General features: G+C 40.7%; 1 protein-coding gene across 2 annotated transcripts in view; it reads left to right on the forward strand.

Moving 5' to 3' along the window:
• The window catches only part of ARHGEF3 (Rho guanine nucleotide exchange factor 3), a 321,423-nt gene that overhangs the window by 164,828 nt on the left and 135,966 nt on the right, over positions 1-20,629 (forward strand). For both annotated transcript variants that reach the window (XM_063426886.1, XM_063426887.1), the window contains one exon: positions 15,255-15,323. In XM_063426886.1, coding sequence (XP_063282956.1) covers positions 15,255-15,323 — 69 coding nt within the window. The remainder of the gene's footprint in view (positions 1-15,254; positions 15,324-20,629) is intronic.

Consider the following 20,629-nt stretch of genomic DNA (forward strand, 5'->3'; position numbering starts at 1 on the left):
CTGTTAGGTCTGACAAATACAGTAGGCCTAATTACAGAATGTTATCGACAGAAAACACTAAAACAGTCATACCTCCAAGTTTTTTGTATCTGGTGGTGGTGCCAAAGGACAATTCACCGGCTGCATTTATAACAATGCACATGTTCTATGATAATCTATTGCTTTAATTTCTTAACCAAATCTCCCTCCAACATCGGCATCCACTGACACACTGCACAAATGGGTGGAAATGCCTGAAGAACTTGAAGGTCAGACTGGTGTGAATCCAGCTCAGCCTGTTTGCTAATTGTCAGGTTGGCCATCTAAGGGTGCACTATGTTTCAGAGCCCTGAGCTTGGCTCAGACGTGTCTAATGATGCGCTAGCACTCACTTGTCCAGTCTTCTCCTTCTCTCCATCATAACTGCTATGGTCTGCATACTGGACATAGAGAAAGGTGGATGCAGTGAGTGTAGAAAGTGGACATGCCACTGCAGAGAGTCTGAAGAAACAAGAGCATTTGTATAGTATGCAAACTAGTTTATTAAAATCAGTCTGCACATGTTTTGTTCCCCTGCATCCTCCCTACGTTCTACCTAATTCTCTCTGCATAAACTAAAAGCATGCAAAAAGTGGAAAAAAGAAAATTAAAACATTCTTATATATATCATTGGGTCTATTCCATGGGCATGGACCTGGAATTTCATTTCGCTTGGCGATATGTTAATCTGGCCATGTCTGTATGGTACACCTTGAAACAGTCAGATGTATAGAGAGCAGGAAGATATGGGTGAGAGGGGCAATAAAATGTAGACTGCTGTCTAACTTCTTTTTTTTGCAAAATACTTTTTACAGGCTGTGTGGCGGGGGGATTCTTCAAGGAAAGTGCCTGTTGCAAAGTCTCTGGACTTCTTTAGATTCAATTGTTGGAGGCTTAGGTGGGCTAAATAATCCAAATATCTTCTAAAAGCTTTAGTGTGAATTCTTTTTTTTTTTTTTTTTTTGTCAATCTCTTTTTATTGAAATTTTGTTTTTTCATACCCGTGCGGGTCAAGAATATTTGAAACATACATCAAACATAATCATGAAAATATAGTATGGCATGAACAACAGCATGTAAACAAGATCATGTACTAGGGAATGTGGGCCTGCAATGGTATGCTATCGTGAGTGTGTGAATTGCCTCGGGAGAATGGGCGAGTAACCATGATATGTGTGTAGTTACCCTCTCGGGTTCTGAGTTATGGCCTTCTTCTATGTGTACCCAGGGCCCTGGGGGGCCTGGGGGGGGGTACGTAGGTTTGGAGCGGTCGCTCCCTCTTGCCAGTGGGGGGGGGAATGGGGTGAGCTAGGAGAGGCTCAAGGTCAGCAGATTGTGTGTAGTTATAACTGTGCAACATTGATCATGTGTGGTAAAGTCTCTATTATTCGAATCAGGCATCAGGAGTTGGTCGCTTGTCAATGGCCTGGTTGGGTGCGGGTATGCCCAAAGCATGGCAGAATGTCGGGAACTCCTCAAGTGTGGAGATTTTGTGAACAGTTCCGTGTCTAGTGACCACCAGGAATCTGGGTGACCTCCAATGGTATTCTATCCCCGCTTCTCTGAGGGTGCTGGTGACTTGGTTCAGCGATCTGCGCCATTGTAGCGTGGCTCTGGTGAGGTCTTGGTAGATGTTAAGCTGTGCGCCTTCAAATGTGAGTGGCGTCTTGCCCCGGAGAGCAGTCATCAGGATTCTTTTGTCTTGGGAGGTAGCACAGCGGACAATCACGTCTCGGGCCAAGTTTGGGGCTGTCCTGCCCGAGGGTGGCAGGCGGTATATCCCATCCGTGTTAAATTTCTTGGCCTGTGTAGGTGGCAGGATGGCGGCCACGAGGCGTCTCAGGTAGTGAGGTAATTCGTCTGAGGAGACGTTGTCTGGTACTCCTCTTATTTTTATATGATTTCGCCTTGTCCTGTCGTCGAGGGCGATATAGTGGAGGGAGAGTGCTTGCTGTTGATTCTGGAGTGCCAGTACTGTGTCCTGCAAGGTGGTTAGTCCCTGTTTGATGTCAGTCACATCGTTCTCTGTGGTCTGAACCCTGCCAGCTATCGCCTGCACGTCAGATTTAATGGCTTCTATGCTGGTCGCCAAGAGGTTTTTGATTTCCCCAATTAGGTGTTGGAAGTCCCGCTGGGTGACTGGGGCAGACCCATCAGTGGTTCCCCCTGGTGTAGGTACCTGTTCTGGGGGTTGGGCATGTGGGCTGGGACCCCTGTGTACCTTCGTGGTGTCCTGCTCCGCTGTTCCCGCCATTGTGGCTGGCGGCCTGTGTTGTTGCAGCATGGTGCTGATATCCCTGGACCCTGAGGCAGTCTCCGGTGGGGGTTTCTGGGACCGGCGGCCCATTTCTGCCCAAGTGTGTAGGGGAGCCGTATAGGGATCGTCCCCTGCTGAGTCCTCAGGCTGATCGAGGCCGTCGAGGAATGCCGCCCAATCGAGGGCTGCAGCCGGCTTGTAGGCCGCAGGTCTTCGTTTCCGGCGGTTCACCCGTGCCGGGCACACAAACGGCATGGGAGGTGGTAGGGGAGAGTGCCGATGATGCCCCTGGTCAGGAGTGGGTGAGTTTGGGGTGTTAATCCCCACTTTGTCGGGATTTTTGCGGGTTTCGGTCGGGAGCTGTGCTGAGGTGCGACCGCTCCGGCTCGTGGTCAGGCTCCGCCCCCCTTTAGTGTGAATTCTATGTAAGTGTGTGGCTTCCCCGAGGCTGCATTTTTGTACAGCAGATATGAATTGTAGACTGCAATCTGGGTTTAGGTATGCGTAAGTTTTTTTTTTTTATATCACTTTTTTGTTTTGTGGTGAACCAGATATGGCGGAAGTGCACTGATAAGCCAAACCTGTGAACCCCATTTATTTGTTGTATTCAACGATACACAAAAGCAATGTTTGTACTGTTTGTGCATCACTTCTGACTGACACTGTACTTTGATCGTGACGTGTGGGACAGCATGTAAACGTCCTTTTTTATCAGTATACTGAAGGGCCAGCACTTCATCAAAGCTGGTGTTGTGCCTTTATGGTTTTTGCCATATGTCAGCTTCTTGGGGAAACTTTTATGATTTTTTTTTTTTTACATTGTGCCACAGACTAGGGTATATGTATTTTTAAATAAAACTATGCCAGTGTAATAATTGTCTACCCATAAGCTTTTGTTCATCACAGGATCGAGGAATTTCCACATTTGCCATTTGTGCCCACAAAATCAGGGCAGCCTGGTGGGTGTAGATGTCTAACTTTCCTTTCATAAATGCGAAATGCTCAGTTATAACCAGTCTTGCATTGGCACAATTTATAAAACGTACCTCTATCAAGCCATTTAGATGGAATATATTATTGAAGAGTAGTCTGCCTTTGAATTTCATGAGGGATTTATCTATACAAGTTCTGGTCATGGGTGTAATTTTCAGAAATGTTTTCTGACAGGTGTCTGATTGGGGACTGTCACACAAGGGGTCATTTCTATGAGGAGGGATAATGGATGTTGTCATTGAAATGTAGGAAAGGGAGAAGTTGTTCACACCTGTCCCTCTACATATTCTCTGGAAAAAGAGATGTAGCTCTGGTGTGCTTATGCCAGTAGCTATAAAAACAGGTCTTTTTTTGTTTGCAATCCCCATGACGATCGTCAGTGCCCAAAACCTCTTCATTTCAGTGAGTTCAGTGGGGTGCCAGGTGTTGTTTTTGCTGTGGTGTGATTTGGGATTTGCAGAGAGATAATGGCTGGCATGCTAATTGGTTTGCGTAACTAATTGCTCAACAATGTCACTAGTCATAAAATGTTTTAAAAATATTTTACTGGTGATCCCAGGAGTTACAAAAATGTTATTTGAGGGGCAGTTTTTAAGTTTGTGGATCTTTAGACACAGTTGTGCATACTGAGCGCCTCCTTGTAGATGAAGGTTCTGCGGGAGTACCATCACTAGAAGCAGTATTTAAGGGCTCTGCGTCAGAGGATGTAAAGAGTGTCACTTTCCTCAATCTAAATTGTGTCACTCTCTGAGTGCGTTAGAATGGTGTACGCCTCTTCTGCTGGATAGGAAAGGGCCATGATGCAAAGATGATGCAATTTTCTTTCTACCAGCCTAACACCAACGCCCTCAACCAATGCATCAATTCGCACCTACACCCAATAAAATAAATACATAAATAACATCTCTAACTAATCATCGTATAAAAACCTACCATCTGCACTAAAAGGGTTATTTGCGTATTTTTAAGCTAGTAAATACAGTAAAAAAACTAAAACAAAAAACGAAAACTATAAAAATGTCATGTTGATCAAACTGATTAGGGTACATAGTACAGTGATCAGAAGACAATAAACAGTAAAAATAAAGTAAAAAGGCTTAAAAAAAAAAAAAAAATCCTAACAGTACTATTGTGCTGATCACAGCATAACGTTATCATCAAGCCATTTAAAAAGAAATATCTCTATCTATCTTTCTATCTATCTACATACACACATTGTTAACTTGAGAACATTCTGTATCAATGATCTGCCATCCTCTCTCAAGGTGAGGAGAAAGAAGCAGAATACAATGTCATAGCCAATGTTTGATTTCATTATCTGTGACATTGCATTAGTGATCTTGTGACTCGGAGCATGGTGATTGGCTTCTGGGGGACAAGGACATTACTATGTGTCATTATGCCTTAACATCCTGAAATACCAGGACATAGTGACACTTCCTAACATCTGCAACAGACTAAATGGTTTCTCTTTAAGTACACCCATACATAGTACATATTATTTTTGAAACAACAACAATGGCTTTCTTTAAATATCCATGTATATACCGAACACAACATTAAGTATGAATAAAATTGATATGTCTAGAATCTAGATAAATGTTTGGTAGTTAATGCTAAAAGGACACTATAGTCACCAGAACAACTTTAGCTCAATGAAGCAGTTTTGGTGCATAGATCATAAGCCCTACAGTGTCATTGCTCAATTCACTGACATTTAGGAGTTAAATTACTTTGTTTATATAACTCTAGTCACACCGCCCTGCATGCGACTTAAATCACTTTTGTTTCTGTTTTGGCAGTCCTAGTCACACCTCCTCTGGCTGTGACTGACCCAGCCTGCATGAAAACAGTCTTCCTAAACACTTCCTGTAAAGTGTCATCTAATGTTTACACTTCCTTTGTTTCACATTAAGTAAGAATTCTTTATCTTCTGCTCTGTTAATAGCTTGCTACACCGTGCAGGAGCCTTCTGTATGAAATAAAACTTCAATTTACAGAGCAGGAGATACAAAAATGTTTAATTAAGTTACATCTGATTGAAAATGAAACCATTTTGGTTTTCATGCACTCTGTGTCAGTCACAGACAGATAAGGTGTGGCTAGGGCTGCATAAACAGAAACAAAAGTGATTTAACTCCTGATGACTATAGTGTCCCTTTAAAGCAAACCTGCAAACAGGGCACTATAGCGTTCGGAATACAGAACGCTATAGTGCTTCTTTAAGGTCAAAGTAGCTGACTAAGAGAATTTTTCAAGTTTGGTTTCTTTGGCCCTAAAGCTGAAATTTACATTGAACTGACTTTGAAAATCACTTTGAACTTCAATGAGTAAACTTGTTAGTGAGAACTGACATTGAATGCTGGTAATCAATGTCATATCTCCAGTGCCATGTGACCCTAACATAGAAGAGAAAAGAAAGATATGTGATGCAGTTGGCACAGATCTCCCGACTGGCTGGGTCCAGAGACAGATCTCACCAGAGACAAACCTCTTAAAACCATCCCTGGATTGTATGTAAAGGGAATTAATTCTGGCCACTGAAAGGAGAATGCAGGGAGGGCTGGAAAAAACATTCTGGGACCTTCTTCAATAAGTGTTAGCTATTAATTAAAATGTATCTAAATCGAACCTCACCATGGATATATTTAGACAGGAGCCTTGAAAGAACAAAAGAAATGCGCTTAGGAGTCATATTATACTTTAACATGAATGTATGTTCCTGTCATACTACAGCTGCGATTTCAGTGACTGCTTTAAAAATATTAACTTTTTTCATCTTCTAGTGAACATTAGCTAAAGTACTGTCCCTTGCAGGTACAGTTAAGATATATTATTCATGTCAGCAGCTGGGGGTATTGTGTTCAGGTTCACGTCAAGTAGAAACATCTGGTTCTTTCTAATTTTGCGCTGGCATGAGAGGGGGTGGGGAGACATCATAAAACATTTTAATATAGCTAGGAAAAGGCTCAGAAAGCTGTGTTGCTGATAGTGTGTCTAGAGGCATTTGCTGATCCCAACAGGTACGTGTCTCAACAGAGCTGTGTAAAGTCAACCAAGTTGTCCTACTATACAATATTGTGTAAGACAAGCATGTCAAACTCAAAGGCTAACACGGGCCAAATAAACCAGGTTTAAGTTTATGTGGGCCGCAAAAAATAAAATAAAAATAAAGAGTTCGACCTAGCCCAACACCAACTAATATTACTTTTTTTTTTTTTTGACCAAACTTTATTCTGGTTGTACAATAAATGTGTAACTGCTACCTCCAATTTCTTCTTTATTCTATTCATAATAGGGGTTACCCCCCATATGGAGATACTAGTTAGTCAAGGCTCTTTCTCTTTTTTTTCTCTCTTTGTCTATATTAAAGCAACTAATATTACTTGTATCAGTCTCATGCAAACAATATGTAAGTGTGGGTACATATATATATATATATTTCACTCAAGTTCTTACTATGCCCCCCCAATCTAATACACAGCCTCCTGTGCCCCCCCCCCCCATACACGCCCCCAATGTAATACACTGTGCCCACTTTCACTTCTCTAATTTAATACACTGCGTCCCCTCTCCCAATCTAATATACTGCCCCCTCCATCTCCCCAATGTAATACACTGCTTCCCCTCCCACCAATTTAATACACTGCCTCTTCCCTCCCACCACTCGAATACATTGCTCCATCCACCCCCCCTTGCCTCCGTTTCCACCAATATAAAACAAGGGAAATTTCTAGGTAGGCCAGTCCGACCCTGGGCCACAAAGATACTCATTGTGGGCCGCATGCAAGTCCGGGCCGCATGTTGGACATGCTTGTTCTAAGACAAGAGAATGTATTGTCAGGGTACCTTATGTGTGGGCACAGGCTGTGCCACACACTGATGTCATCTTACAGGAGGTTGGGGATCTGTCCAGAAGTCTTCCTGAGGTTTCCAGTGATTCTCGTGTCGGCTGCAATAGCCCCGCCCCTTTTTTGTGACGTGGCGCGTGCACGCCGACGTCATGATGCTGATGATGTCACGGCCCGCCAAAACGTTAGAATTTGAATGTTGGGGGCGTGGCTACCAATTAAAAGAACACAGTATAAAAGGACATGACTCATTGCCCTGTTGTGGTTCTTATAGTCCCAATAGCGCGTTTACTCTAGTATTGTATTCTTGGTTTTGACTTTGACTACCCTTCATTCTATTACTCTTTGACTCGTCTTGTGTACCCTCATTGTTCTTTTCTGGCTCCCCTGACCTCAGCTTGTACCTGTTTATTCTTTGTCCTTGTGACACCAACCCGGCCATTCTAAGGTCCAGTAAACGTTACTTTTCTATTACACTCTGCGTGTGGGATCCCAGTATTTCCTGACATGTATTCATTAAACATGTGAGTTGTTAAAAATCTTGAACTTGGCTAGAAATAAATTCCAAACCACAAATGTGTATTAATGAGAAGGGTTCCCACCTTTACCTTACACCACAGTCGCTTCCTCTCGTAGGCAGACAATGTAATAGAGCAGCAGGAAATGCTAGCAGAATGCTTGGTTGTATAGGGAGAGGTATTAGCAGTAGAAAGAGGGAAGTGCTCATGCCATTGTACAGAACACTGGTGAGACCTCACTTGGAGTACTGTACACAGTACTGGAGACCATATCTTCAGAAGGATATTGATACCTTAGAGAGAGTTCAAAGAAGGGCTACTAAACTGGTTCATGGATTGCAGGATAAAACTTACCAGGAAAGGTTAAAGGATCTTAACATGTATAGCATGGAGGAAAGACGAGACAGGGGGGATATGATAGAAACATTTAAATACATAAAGGGAATCAACACAGTAAAGGAGGAGACTATATTTAAAAGAAGAAAAAACACCACAACAAGAGGACATAGTCTTAAATTAGAGGGGCAAAGGTTTAAAAATAATATCAGGAAGTATTACTTTACTGAGAGGGTAGTGGATGCATGGAATAGCCTTCCAGCTGAAGTGGTAGAGGTTAACACAGTAAAGGAGTTTAAGCATGCGTGGGATAGGCATAAGGCTATCCTAACTATAAGATAAGGCCAGGGACTAATGAAAGTATTTAGAAAACTGGGCAGACTAGATGGGCCGAATGGTTCTTATCTGCCGTCACATTCTATGTTTCTACGTTTCTATGTTTCTATGTTTCCTCCCCAATCCCTGAACCCTGTGATCAGTGGGGGGGACCTGATCATTGATACTTTCCTTCACCTCACACATACTGGTCAGGTGAGTGGTTAAAATCATTTTACTCATCTAACCCAGCATTTGGAGGCAACTCGATTTGTATGACATAGTGATGCATATTGACATTTCTCACTAGCGGTTGAGCAGTGCTGTTGTATTAGGCCCATATCTGAATTGCAATTTGTTGATATTTCCGCAATTTGCAAGTCTAGGGTGCCCTGGTGTCAAACTATATCCAACAAAGAGTGTACTCATAGGATTTAAGACTAACAATATGAAAGAGGTGAATTATGGTTGAACAGACCAGCAAATTCTAGTTTTTGTTTTGGTTGAGAACTTGGGCAATTGCTTCCATCCTTAAGGGGTTAACTATAGGGCTGGTATAAAAACATTTCTAGGGCTGATTTTATTCCTAGTTTGGCTTTGATATTGTGGCAGGCCTGATTCAATACAATTGAACTTTATGGCCCTGAGAAAGTCTGGCTTTTATGGACATTAGGGATGTGCATAGGCAAAAAATTAGGTTCGGTTCGGCACTTCCGAAATTCGGGACTTCGGCAATTCGGTTAAGCACTTCTGAAATTCCGGACTTCGGCAATTCCATAACCCTAACCCTAACCTAACCCCTAACCCGACCCCTAACCCTTAATTTTCCTTCTCTCTCTTGTTTTGCCACTTTTAAGAAATTTGAAGCACTTTCCGAAATTCTGCACTTCGGCAATTTAGTTCTGCACTTTGAACATTCGGAAGCATCCGAATGTCCTTATTGTCGAGATTCGGACGAATTTAAATTCGGACCGAAAGGAATTGCACATGTCTAATGGACATGACGCGGGGTTTGAGGCTTGTGGCCCTGTCAACAGAAGATCTGAAAATTGGTGAACACTGTGGATATCAAGATTGGTGTAAGCTGAAATACCGAACAAACATGAGTCAGGTCAAACTGCTTTTAAGGGTAGATCCTTTAATACTGAACTGCTTACAAGGACGGTGAATCCCTTATGGTAGATTATTAACCAGCACAAAACCAAGACTCAGTGTTAATACAGGCGTCAGTACATGTGTGTATAAGTATGCGGATTGGTAGTTTATATATATATATATATATATATATATTTGAAGGCTTGGCCTGTAGTTGTGGGAGGGGCTTGGTTCCCCTTGGTTAAAAGGGCAGCCAATCCACTCCCACCTTACCGTAGCTGGTCTGGCGAGTCTGAAATGTTTTACTTCCGGTTCAGACCGCCATCTTGAATTTCCTTACCTGTTTCCTCGAGGTCTCCTGGTCCGGCGCTTCCCCGGGTCTCCTCCCCGTCACCGGCATCTGCACAGCCCGTTTTCACTACGATACCGCGGGGAAAACCGTAAGTCAGGCCCGCCGTAAAGCAACCGCCGCAAACTTCCTAGCTTTACACGGCAGAGCCCCGTTCGTTTAAACCAACGCTCGGTTCTTTTTGTTTTCGCACAATATACTGTTCGGCTTAAAATCTTGTACTTTACTCGCATGATTCACATGTCTTAAACTAACGAACGATAACTTTCGGTTACATAGATATGGTATTGCCATTTCGGTTTACGAATTACACTTAGGATATATACATTCGGATACTCTATCTAGTTTCTTTCAGGGATTACATACAACTCAAGCAGCACAAATTTAAAACGGTACTCCAAGGGATTTTGCCCCTACTGGTTACAAACGTTATTACAGTCACTTATAAATTACACTAATATAATGTTTAAACACGGGTGATGTGTCCTGATTTTCCCTGACATTTTCCACAGGTTCATTCCAGGGGTCCGCACTAAGAATTATGATTTCAGACACCTGTGTTTATTGTATTTACCTTATAGGTTGGTTGGTAGTTATTAGGTTCAATTTTAAAGTCAAACTATACACATTAAAATAGGTAAATGTATAAATTTACTCTTTTAGGTTATTATACGCGGACGGCAGCTTTTACAAGCACGAAGACATCTTCTTCTTTTTCATTTAACCTACCCTCTGCAGAGTGTCGGGTAGGTTGCTTATTTTAGGGCCCACGATCTGAGACCTCAAATAATTTGAACACGGAATTAGAATCAGTTTAGAGGGGATTCACTGTGACACTGTTTTTTTTTTAGTTCAAAGTTTAATTTTCCAAATTTTCTAAATTAAACTGATAATAAAATTGGCTAGAAAAAAATATGTTCCACCAAATTTTAAGTACCCCTTTGCTGCACTCACCATGTGTATGCATTAAAAAGACAAAAATCACTTGTCCCCCACCCCAAGTTTTGATCAAGTAATAACATATGGTCTGATCTATTCTAATATCCATTCTGTGTGTGTTTTGTTTTTTTCTAAGTGTGATTTCATGAGTAGCAACCGGATACACTCACTTGTTCTAATGATTTATATTGATATTCTTGCCAAATGTAGAATGAGGGGAGCTGGGTGGAAGTGATCTCTAAATCTCCATACCTCTGGTACCTGTCTAGTCTTAATCAACAAAGGCAAGGCAGCTGGAAAAATACAGATCAACTGAATGAAACAATCCCAATTTTAAACCACATGATGTTTCGAACACTAAAAGTACGCTAAATTGATTTTCACAGCGACTGCCTGTCAAAAACAATAGGATATGTGTGTAAAAACTGGCAAAGCTGTTTTATGGATGAGGGTTACTGAATATTTTAGTTACTGAATACTTAACAAGCATCTCTTTGCAATATTTCAATAAAATGTATATATTGCCCCTGTCATGTGAATACGTGGGAAAAACCAATGGTTTATACATACTAACGGTCAGTATAATATATATATATATATAAATATAGATGGTCAATGTGATCAACATTTGTGCAGGTCATACAGCAATAGTTTACCTTTGTAATCGCAAAGCTCTGTCCAGTAACTGCTCCCTTCTCAGCTTGCTAAGGTGGTTACAGGATGATATTTTTCAAGAGAAAAGGGGGTGATACATGATTTCAGGGTATTGGTACTGTACCTACTAGTATTTCAATTGCCCCAAGAGGAACATGTTTAATAAAAATTACAACCTAGAATATCCATTTAAATGGTATCTCTTATGTATATGTGGATATATGGATATCACCCCATTGCACATGTGCAATGGAAATGGGACATCTGATTCATACCTTCTCCACTTCCACTCTATATATCTCTCTCTTCTGTACATACATTTATATATATATATATAATTATATTAAAAAATAAAGTTGTAATTTCCTTTAATAAAAAATGTAATCACAACAAAAGTTTAGTAATTGTTGGTATACCAGAAAAAAAGGTGTAATAGTACAGGAGTACCAAATCAAGTTTTCCCCATTCAAATTGGAGACATTTGGCCCATATTCAATTATATAAATCCAGCACTAGCACTTTACCAGCACTTTAATCAATGTTCACATGAATGTGAGGTTCAATAATAACAAAGTTTACTTCAAATATTGTTTTGACCCATAAAAAACAGATTAATCATTAGAAATCAAAAAATTAGATTAATCATTAGAAATGTTAAAAAAAAAAAAAAAAGAACAATCTGCACCAAGGATGACTGTCCTTGGTACTGGAGACATTTCCAAAATGAAACTCATCCAACCATTGGAACAAGTTTAGTTGGATGACTGGTTGAGCATTGTAGGAAATGTCCTTAACAATCAGGCTTATGTATCGTTGGGCAATCTGGTGTGTTAATGTCGCCTTTAACCTTTCATGATGCAGGGAAAAAAGTAAATGTAAAAGCTGTTGAAGAGAAAGTACTATTATCAAAGAAATGCTTGGAATTGAAAAGAGCATACATTAAGTAATTAGAATAACATACACATTTTTATTATTGACTGACCGAATAGGCTGACCACCCTCAGCCAATGACTGATATTTTGTGCAACAAAAGTTGTGCAAAATTGACGTTAGCCAGCCCAGAACTCTAGCTTCAGGCTAGCTGATGACACTCCTTTGACGCTGCTGAAGGTGGGTTAATCTCTGTATGTGCAGTGTCGCAAATAAAAATGTTGCACATACAGACTCCAGGAACCATTACCACTTCAATTCACTGAAGTGGTCTTGGTACTTAAAGGGACACTCCAGGCACCCAGACCACTTCTGCCCATTGGAGTGATCTGGGTGCCAACTCCCAATACTCTTAACCCTGGAAGTGTAATTATTGCAGTTTTTTTATAAACTGCAATAATTACCTTGCAGGGTTAACTCCACCTCTAGTGGCTGTCTACTAGACAGCCACTAGAGGGAACTTCCTGACTCATAGCACAGATTATCTGTGCTAGAGCGTCGCTGGACGTCCTCACGCTGTGTGAGGACCTCCAGCGTCGCTCAATTCCCCATAGGAAAGCATTGAAAATCTTTTTCAATGCTTTCCTATGGGGAGACCTAATGCGCATTGCCGCGCATGCGCATTAGGTCTCCTCGGCTGGTGGGCGGGATCAGTTTAGCCCACCAGCCGACGGAGTCAGTAGGAGGAGCGGCGCGGAGGAGGAGGCAGCGACGAGGGACATCGTCGCTGCCTCAGGTAAGTGACTGAAGGGGTTTTCACCCCTTCAGCAACTGGGGATTGGGGGGTGGGAGGGAGAGGGAACCTGCAGTGCCAGGAAAACGGATTGTTTTCCTGGCACTGGAGTTTTCCTTTAATGTAACCCTTTAATGAAGGAAGCATATTCTGAGATAGAAGCTTGTTTGAAGGTAGTCTTATTCTTTTCCACAAGTAGTGATTAAGGTAGGTCCCAGTGGTACACAAGTCCAGGTTCTCAAAGTTTTATTTGTAACTAGGAATTGGTGCCACTATGTTACTTTTAATATATTTTAAAGGGACACTATAGTCACCAGAACAACTACAGCTTTTGTTCTGGTGAGTAGAATCAGTTCCTTCAGGCTTTTTACTGTAAACGCTGTCTTTTCAGAGAAAATGCAGTGTTTAAATTACAGCCCAGTGATAACTCCACTGGCCACTCCTCAGATGGCTGTTAGAGATCCTTCCTGGGTCATGGCTGCCTAAAATGCATCCAAATATTCAGTGTCTCCTCCCTCTGCATGCAGACACTGAACTTTCCTCATAGAGATTCATTGATTCAATTCATCTCTATGAGGAGATGCTGATTGGCCAGGGTTGTGTTTGAATCATGCTGGCTCTGCCCCTGATCTGCCTCCTTGTCAGTCTCAGCCAATCCTATGAAAAAGCATTGTGATTGGATCAGGCTACCACGTCTGATGATGTCAGCAGACTGCTTGTTTTTTTGTTTTTTTAGGCAAACAGCATGCAGATCTACAGCTTCAGGCTTGAATACAGTAAGATGTTGCTATATTTATGGAGACATGAGGGGACCTGGGGGGCTAGATGGTGGTTTTAACACTATAGGGTCAGGAATACATGTTTGTGTTCCTGACCCTATAATAATCCTTTAAAATATGTTACGTTTATGCCGAAACAAATAAAATAAAACATTTAACAAACTTACATTTACGATTAGTTTAATGGGAAAAGTTCTGTCCAAGTCTTATCTGTGGACTTCTTAATTCTGCATGTTTTCATTATTTTCTTTCTCTGTCCGTGTGCCCATGGGGATTCTACATAAATAACAGAAATGGATTAAGACTTTATAGGACCCAAGGCTGGGCACCAGTCTAGGGCCCCTTCCCACGAACGCTCTACATAAACTGTAATCTTAGTTTACCATAAAACACATGATCTCACTAGATCTGCAAAGAAATGGGGTTTATATTGTAAATTGTACTGAACTGAGAGAGAATTGCACAATTAGACAAACACTCCAGCTTGAATACCTTTTTAACTTTGCTATAAATATTGCCCTTTTGCAGACAATTGATTACAGTTCATTCATGGTTTTAATAACTTTAAGAACACAATGTTACTTCCTAAATTGTTATCATCAGGGATGCAACAGAGAGCAGTGTAAATTGTAAAAATAAATACAGAAATACAATTGGACTAAAGGAACTATTGACGGCTGTAGGGGAAAAGGCTTTGTCTATGGAGGATCCTGCTGTCTCATTGGATCCTCAAGGATCTCAGTTGTAATTACACATGCGCGATAGTACTGACGTGGGCTCCTGGCAGTTTAAGCAACAGGAGCTGAAGAGTACTGGCAGGAATGCCATGGTGGCAGCCACGAGGGACAGGTTCAGATAAGTAAAACTCACTTTTCCCTGTACCCCTCGGCCACTGGACACTCTGTGGAGCATTTACCAGTTTTGTTTGTTGCAAAATACCACCGTGAAAGAGCAACTTTAATTTTGAATAATCGTTCAAACAACAAAAAGACTAATTCACATTCACTGCACCTATTCAAGGAAGAACAACTAGATGATTAAATATATGATGTGTATTGTCAAGTCATATAATTTGGGTCATTATTTGTGTGTGACGCTGTTTAGTGGCAGGTCAGACAAATTAAACGGGGCATCTTATAGCCTCCCGTACCATAAAAGCCACTAGATGCGCACAGTGGGATGTCATAAAATTGACTGGAACAGAATACCAGAGTGGGGCAAATATCTTCCTTTACCGGTGGGGGTTATCCCAGCCCCACTGGCCTTTACTCACCCAAGCTGCTCCCTGCAGGCTGCAGCTGCACACAGCTCGCCCCTCAACTGCAGCAAATCTGATCAGAATGGTGGATGCGCATTAAAATGGTAGTTAGATATCACTTTTCTCACAGTGGTCGCTACAAAATATAAAATAAAACAAGGAAGGCACTGTATATTTCTTGCTGTAATTACGTTTATTTTTTCTCATGTCTTTTTTATTTATTTTGCAGAGGAAAAGGAAGCAGAGTTCGCAGGAGCGAGATGAGACTATTAGCGTCTGCAGCCTTGATGCAAGCGATGTAAGTAATATCCCCCTATGCATTTCATTTTTATTTGGTAAGCGCGTTCCAAACTACATTCCCACTGTTTATTTACTTGGTGCCAAGGGTGTAAATCACATTTGAATTTGCTGCATTTGAAATCATTTCCCAGGCATTACGTGTTCTAGAAGACAAGAAAGTGATCAGACCATCAGGGTGCTTGGAGATACACTGCAGGTTGTAAAAGAGGGTAAAAAAAGTGTGGGCTTATATAACTAACGAGATACGATAACACAAAATAAGGAAATATTTCTAGAAGGGCAGGTTTTAACTGAAGAAAGTTGAAAAGCAATTGTATGTAAGTATTTACAAGAAGCATACAAACTTAAGTATGAAAAAATAGAGAGAATTGTTTAGGCCAAAAGCTATAAAATACACAATATTTGTGCGTGCTTTAAGTGTTAAGGCTCTTAAGCCTTTGGCGTTTTTTCCTCCTTACTATGAGAACTAGAGTACCTTTTTTAGCATGCATCCATTTTAGAATATACAGCTGAGATATTCGAATATCAAACTCCATAAAATAGCCTACAATGTCATATGTATGGTTTTTGTGGAGAGTTCCACATAATTAGTCTGAAGATTGCAATCCAGTAAATCACTGGGTACTGATCACAGTGTAATATGGGTAAGATGCTCATCAATAAGAAGAAAATATATTTCGACTCATACAGACGCTAAAGGATGTACAGGTCATTTTTTTCCCCCTCACTCGCCTGTCATAAATTAAAAAATATATATACGATATATATACAAAATCACCCTCAATCCAGCAATCCTGTTTTTTGGTTAATACTTTCCAGGTTTATGTATCCTCTGCACTATAGTCTTAGGAAATATGAGCAAGCCCTTTACCATATACCTGTGATGGTACACACAGCTTGGGCTTAAATCAAAGAGCATTAATATCCATGTCTACTTGTGGTACCAGAAATGCTAGCAAAAGTGTAGATTTTAATGTTATGCCCTTTGGAACGTTCGTCCCTGTCAATCCATTCTTGACATTAAACTTGTATAACAGCAGCATATTGGTCTAAGCAGAATGAGTGGAATGTAGAGCTAGAGATCCCTCCAAAAGGTGGTTATCCGTTCCCTGTCCCAACAAGCGATTCTCGGTAGTATAGGACACTCTGACACCAGTGAAGTCAACAGGTCGGCGTCATCCGTGAGGATGACCCCAGCCGGAAGTGTCGGAAGCTGTGCCAGTCGTATCAGAAAGGAGAAGAAGTGCAGAGTTGATGATGTAACAGTGTAACACTCACGGATCCTCCAAGAATGTTGGCGCTGGAGCAAGGGTCAACAGTTGGATACTAATATAACTACTCCTAAAGCATAGAAATATTGTGTATCAATATGGTAAATGATCTTTCTGTTGCCTTAAGAGCTATTATATGTTATAGGGAACCTGTCATGACAAGTTCACTTTACACTCATGAAAAAGAGGAAGCCCTCCTACCATGAACTCTCAGTGATAAAGCAAGGAGTCATTTGACATAAAATACTCATTCCTGTTATTAGAGAAACACGGGGCCTTTGTTTGATCAAACTAAACTCCCCTTAACCTCAGTCCCTCACTCGCCTGTCAGTATATATATTCTATATCAAAAAAGAAAAGCGCGCTAGATAACTGATCAAAGAGGAAAAATTGGCAGCACACCTGAAAATAGGGGGCTTCCTCCAAACCCCACCCAAAAGGTAAATATAGATAAAACAAAACACAGGTCACGCCTAAGAACCTTTCGTTTTTTTCTATATATTATATATACCTAGCAACACACATTGGAAACCAAAGCAGAGTGAAAAATGTATAACAATGACTATCATGTTTTGCAATTGTGGTTCGATTAGCTGGAATTAGTGTTAATAAATTAATAAATAACCCTGTATAACTGGATGTTATATCCATTTTTTTCAGTATGAGGTGTGGATAAGATATTTTGTGCGATTTACATGCAAGTGTCACGTCTGCATTTGTGACATCCCCTGTAGTCGTGCATCCCTAAACTCCAGGAAGCTTGGGTATCTGGAGAAATCATTAGTAACCGTCTGTTGTTATTACAAACCCTCAATCCTTTCACATGGAGCAGATGTTAAAAATGTTCCATTTGAAGACTACAGGAGACTGTACGAGGTGGCAGTTTTATTGGTAACAGACAATGGCGTTCAGGGTTTAAAGTACAGATTAAAGTTCTAGAATTGGAGCAGTCCCCATGGAAACCAGTGGACTTATCCTAATGATTGCTCCACTTTGAACTACCAAGCACATTGTGCAGTACGGGACTAAGTGAAATCCTTAACCCCTTAAGGACACATGACGTGTGTGACACGTCATGATTCCCTTTTATTCCAGAAGTTTGGTCCTTAATGGGGTTAAACAGTATCATTCAGGAGGAAAAGTTCAATTTAAAGGAAGGTTGCTGTGTCCCAATGCATTACTGCGTAACAAGCCAAGCAGAGTAGCTTGAGGGAAAAATATTTAGGGCTTGTCAAAAAAACAAAACATACCTTACCTGTACAATATGAATACTCTGACATAGAAAACAAGTAATTGCATAGAACAGCCAGAGGACAGTGACATGGGTCAGATAGATTACATACTCTCCCTAAGATAGTATCACAGCTTTTTACAGAAAACTGTCACTAGATGTCATACTGCTCAGTACTGCATGTCAAAGGGGTGAGAAAAAAAACATTGTGCTATCTTAATGAAACGGTTAATGAAAATCACCACGTAGATCTGTATATGTCGTGTACTCTAATGGCAAGACCATTAATCTCATAATATACCAGTCTGCTGTCTAGGGAAAAAAAGAAATGTGCAACTATGGGCATCATGGGAAACGTAGTCTAGAACATCTGCACAGATGGGCAACATTGCCTTGAAATTCATTAAAACATATTAAGCATTTAAAAATGCTACTAGTGTTTAGAGAAAGTAAAAATATAATACAGGATGCTGTAATTCACTTATAAATTAGTGAACAATTAAATGTAAACTTTTCCCACATTTGACACCAATTTTCCCTTTAAAGTAGCAGTCAGCCAATGACAAAATTACTAAAGTGAACCAAAGGTGCACGATTTGTTTATTTTTTTAGTTGGTTACCAGTATACTGTCCAGGGAGGACTATCTGACAACCAAATTATATTTTCAAGTTGCTTTGTGTATATCTTACAACCTTCTACGATGAGACATGTCTTTAAACATGGCAACCTAATGGATTTCTGTAAAAAGAATGCCTGACAGCTGGCTTGAGTTTGGTGGCACAATCTTGAGTTTGTGCCCTCCTCCCTTGGTTCTAAACGTGAGGCCCCATAAAGCACAGTGTGTGGGCATTTATACAATTGCATATGGTTCTCTAAGCTTGGTCACGGCATGCCTGCTTATACAAGAACTCTTCCACAGCATTCCGCACCTGGGCAACCTTGGGGGGTCTAGCCGGTAGGGTTTCTTGTCAGCTTGGTGCACATACAGAAAATGACAAACCGACATGCCCGCCCCCCCCCCCTTTTTTTTTTGAAGAGTGCACTTCGCTATAGCCTTACATTGTCCCAATGACCTACCTCCCATCCCAAGAACATACCTCCCATCCAAATAACATACTTCCCATCCTAATAATATATGTCCCATCCTAATGATATACCTTCCAATGTTGGAGGAGCGATTATGTAATTGTGTGTTAATGTAAGTATCATGATTCTTATATGTTCCATATGTTAGAAATTACACGTTTTTGCTGACTTTTTTCATGAAATGGAAACCGTAGGCAATTGCAATCCATGAGTCATTAATGCGTGCAGAAAACGAGAGGCGATGAATGTCAAAAAGGTCATCCACTGCATGTAGTGTTTTCTTGGTAAAGAAAGTCGCCAATTCTTATGGCTTTATGTTATGATCTAAAATGGTGTAGACTTTCTAAGCTTGTGACAATAAAAAGGAGCATAGATCAGATAGGACATTGCTTAACCAGCAGCCTGCCCTGCATGTATGTAATGACTGCAGCAGGGACTATTGTAAATAGCAACGTAAGTAAGTGAAACCTGTTTGACCCAGAATGCTATAGTTTCATTTATTCTATATTAGGGCTAAAGTAGTTTCTCTGTTTTATAGTTCCAAGAAGTTTGGTTTTAAAAGCAGCTTGGAGTTAGATGCTGGCTACAATATCCTCATGGTTAAAAGTTGTTATATTGTGCCTGAATACATCATGTTTAACCCTTTCAGTAGGCTATTCATTCCTAATAAGGGTTAATCATTTTACATATTGTATGCGTCATAGGAAGTTTACTTATTTAGAGCAATTATGGCACAAATTTGAGCAGTCGATTTAATATTTTAATATGATTTCTGTATTGCTTTTAAGGGACAGTCAATGATTAAAATCCCCCCCCCCATTGTGGAAATGGAATTACTTTTGGGGACCAGGAAGTGTTGTTGAAATACCATCCAATCCTGGCAGATCCATTATTCTCATAGAGAGCTGAGCATAGCTTATATATCCATGGCCAGCATTACACGAACAAGACATGAATGAAACTACTGCATATGAACCGATTCTTCCCCAAAGCTATGTAAAAGTCTGTAAAAGAAGGAACTGTCATTTCTCTGAAAGGGATAGTTCCTTGTTCCATCAGCTCAGTAAATGCTACTGAAGTATTTACTGGGGTAATGAATGCAACAGAGGAAACTATATAACACACCTATCTTTGCAGCATTTCTATGTCTAAGTCCACATTCTTACTCAGGGTGCTCAGGGCACCCTCGTGCAGGCTCGGGTGTGTGCTCGCAAACGCCATAAGAGCATGCGCTTTATCTGACATTTCAATGTGCCTTGCACAGGCCCTCGCAATGCTTGGACACACGGCACCATTGTTATTTCATTTTCTTTAAAAATGTGATTTCATTTTCTTAAAAAACATGATTTTTGTTTACATGGTATTCTCAAGATGTCATAACCAGTGTTATGACCATAACCAAATAGGTGCATGCATCTGATATCTACGGTGACTTCTCTCTGCAATTATATTTTTTTTGTAGGTAACTGCAGTTCTAAAGAGCAGAGTGCATACAGAATGAAGGAAAGGGAACAGGGGAACTGATTGCACCATAACCCTATGAAAAGGGCAAAGAGAGTCCCTTTGAGGTGAACTCAATAACTAGAACATTACCTGCACATGTTGAAAAAAATTCCATACATTGATGTAACGTAAAATGCAATATTTCATATATTTTCCCCAGGCAGAAAAACATAGGTATTCATTCTTACTTCCAGCTATGAGCTGTAACCTTT

This window comes from Pelobates fuscus, chromosome 7 (genome assembly GCF_036172605.1).
Source record: "Pelobates fuscus isolate aPelFus1 chromosome 7, aPelFus1.pri, whole genome shotgun sequence".
Lineage (NCBI taxonomy): Eukaryota > Metazoa > Chordata > Amphibia > Anura > Pelobatidae > Pelobates > Pelobates fuscus.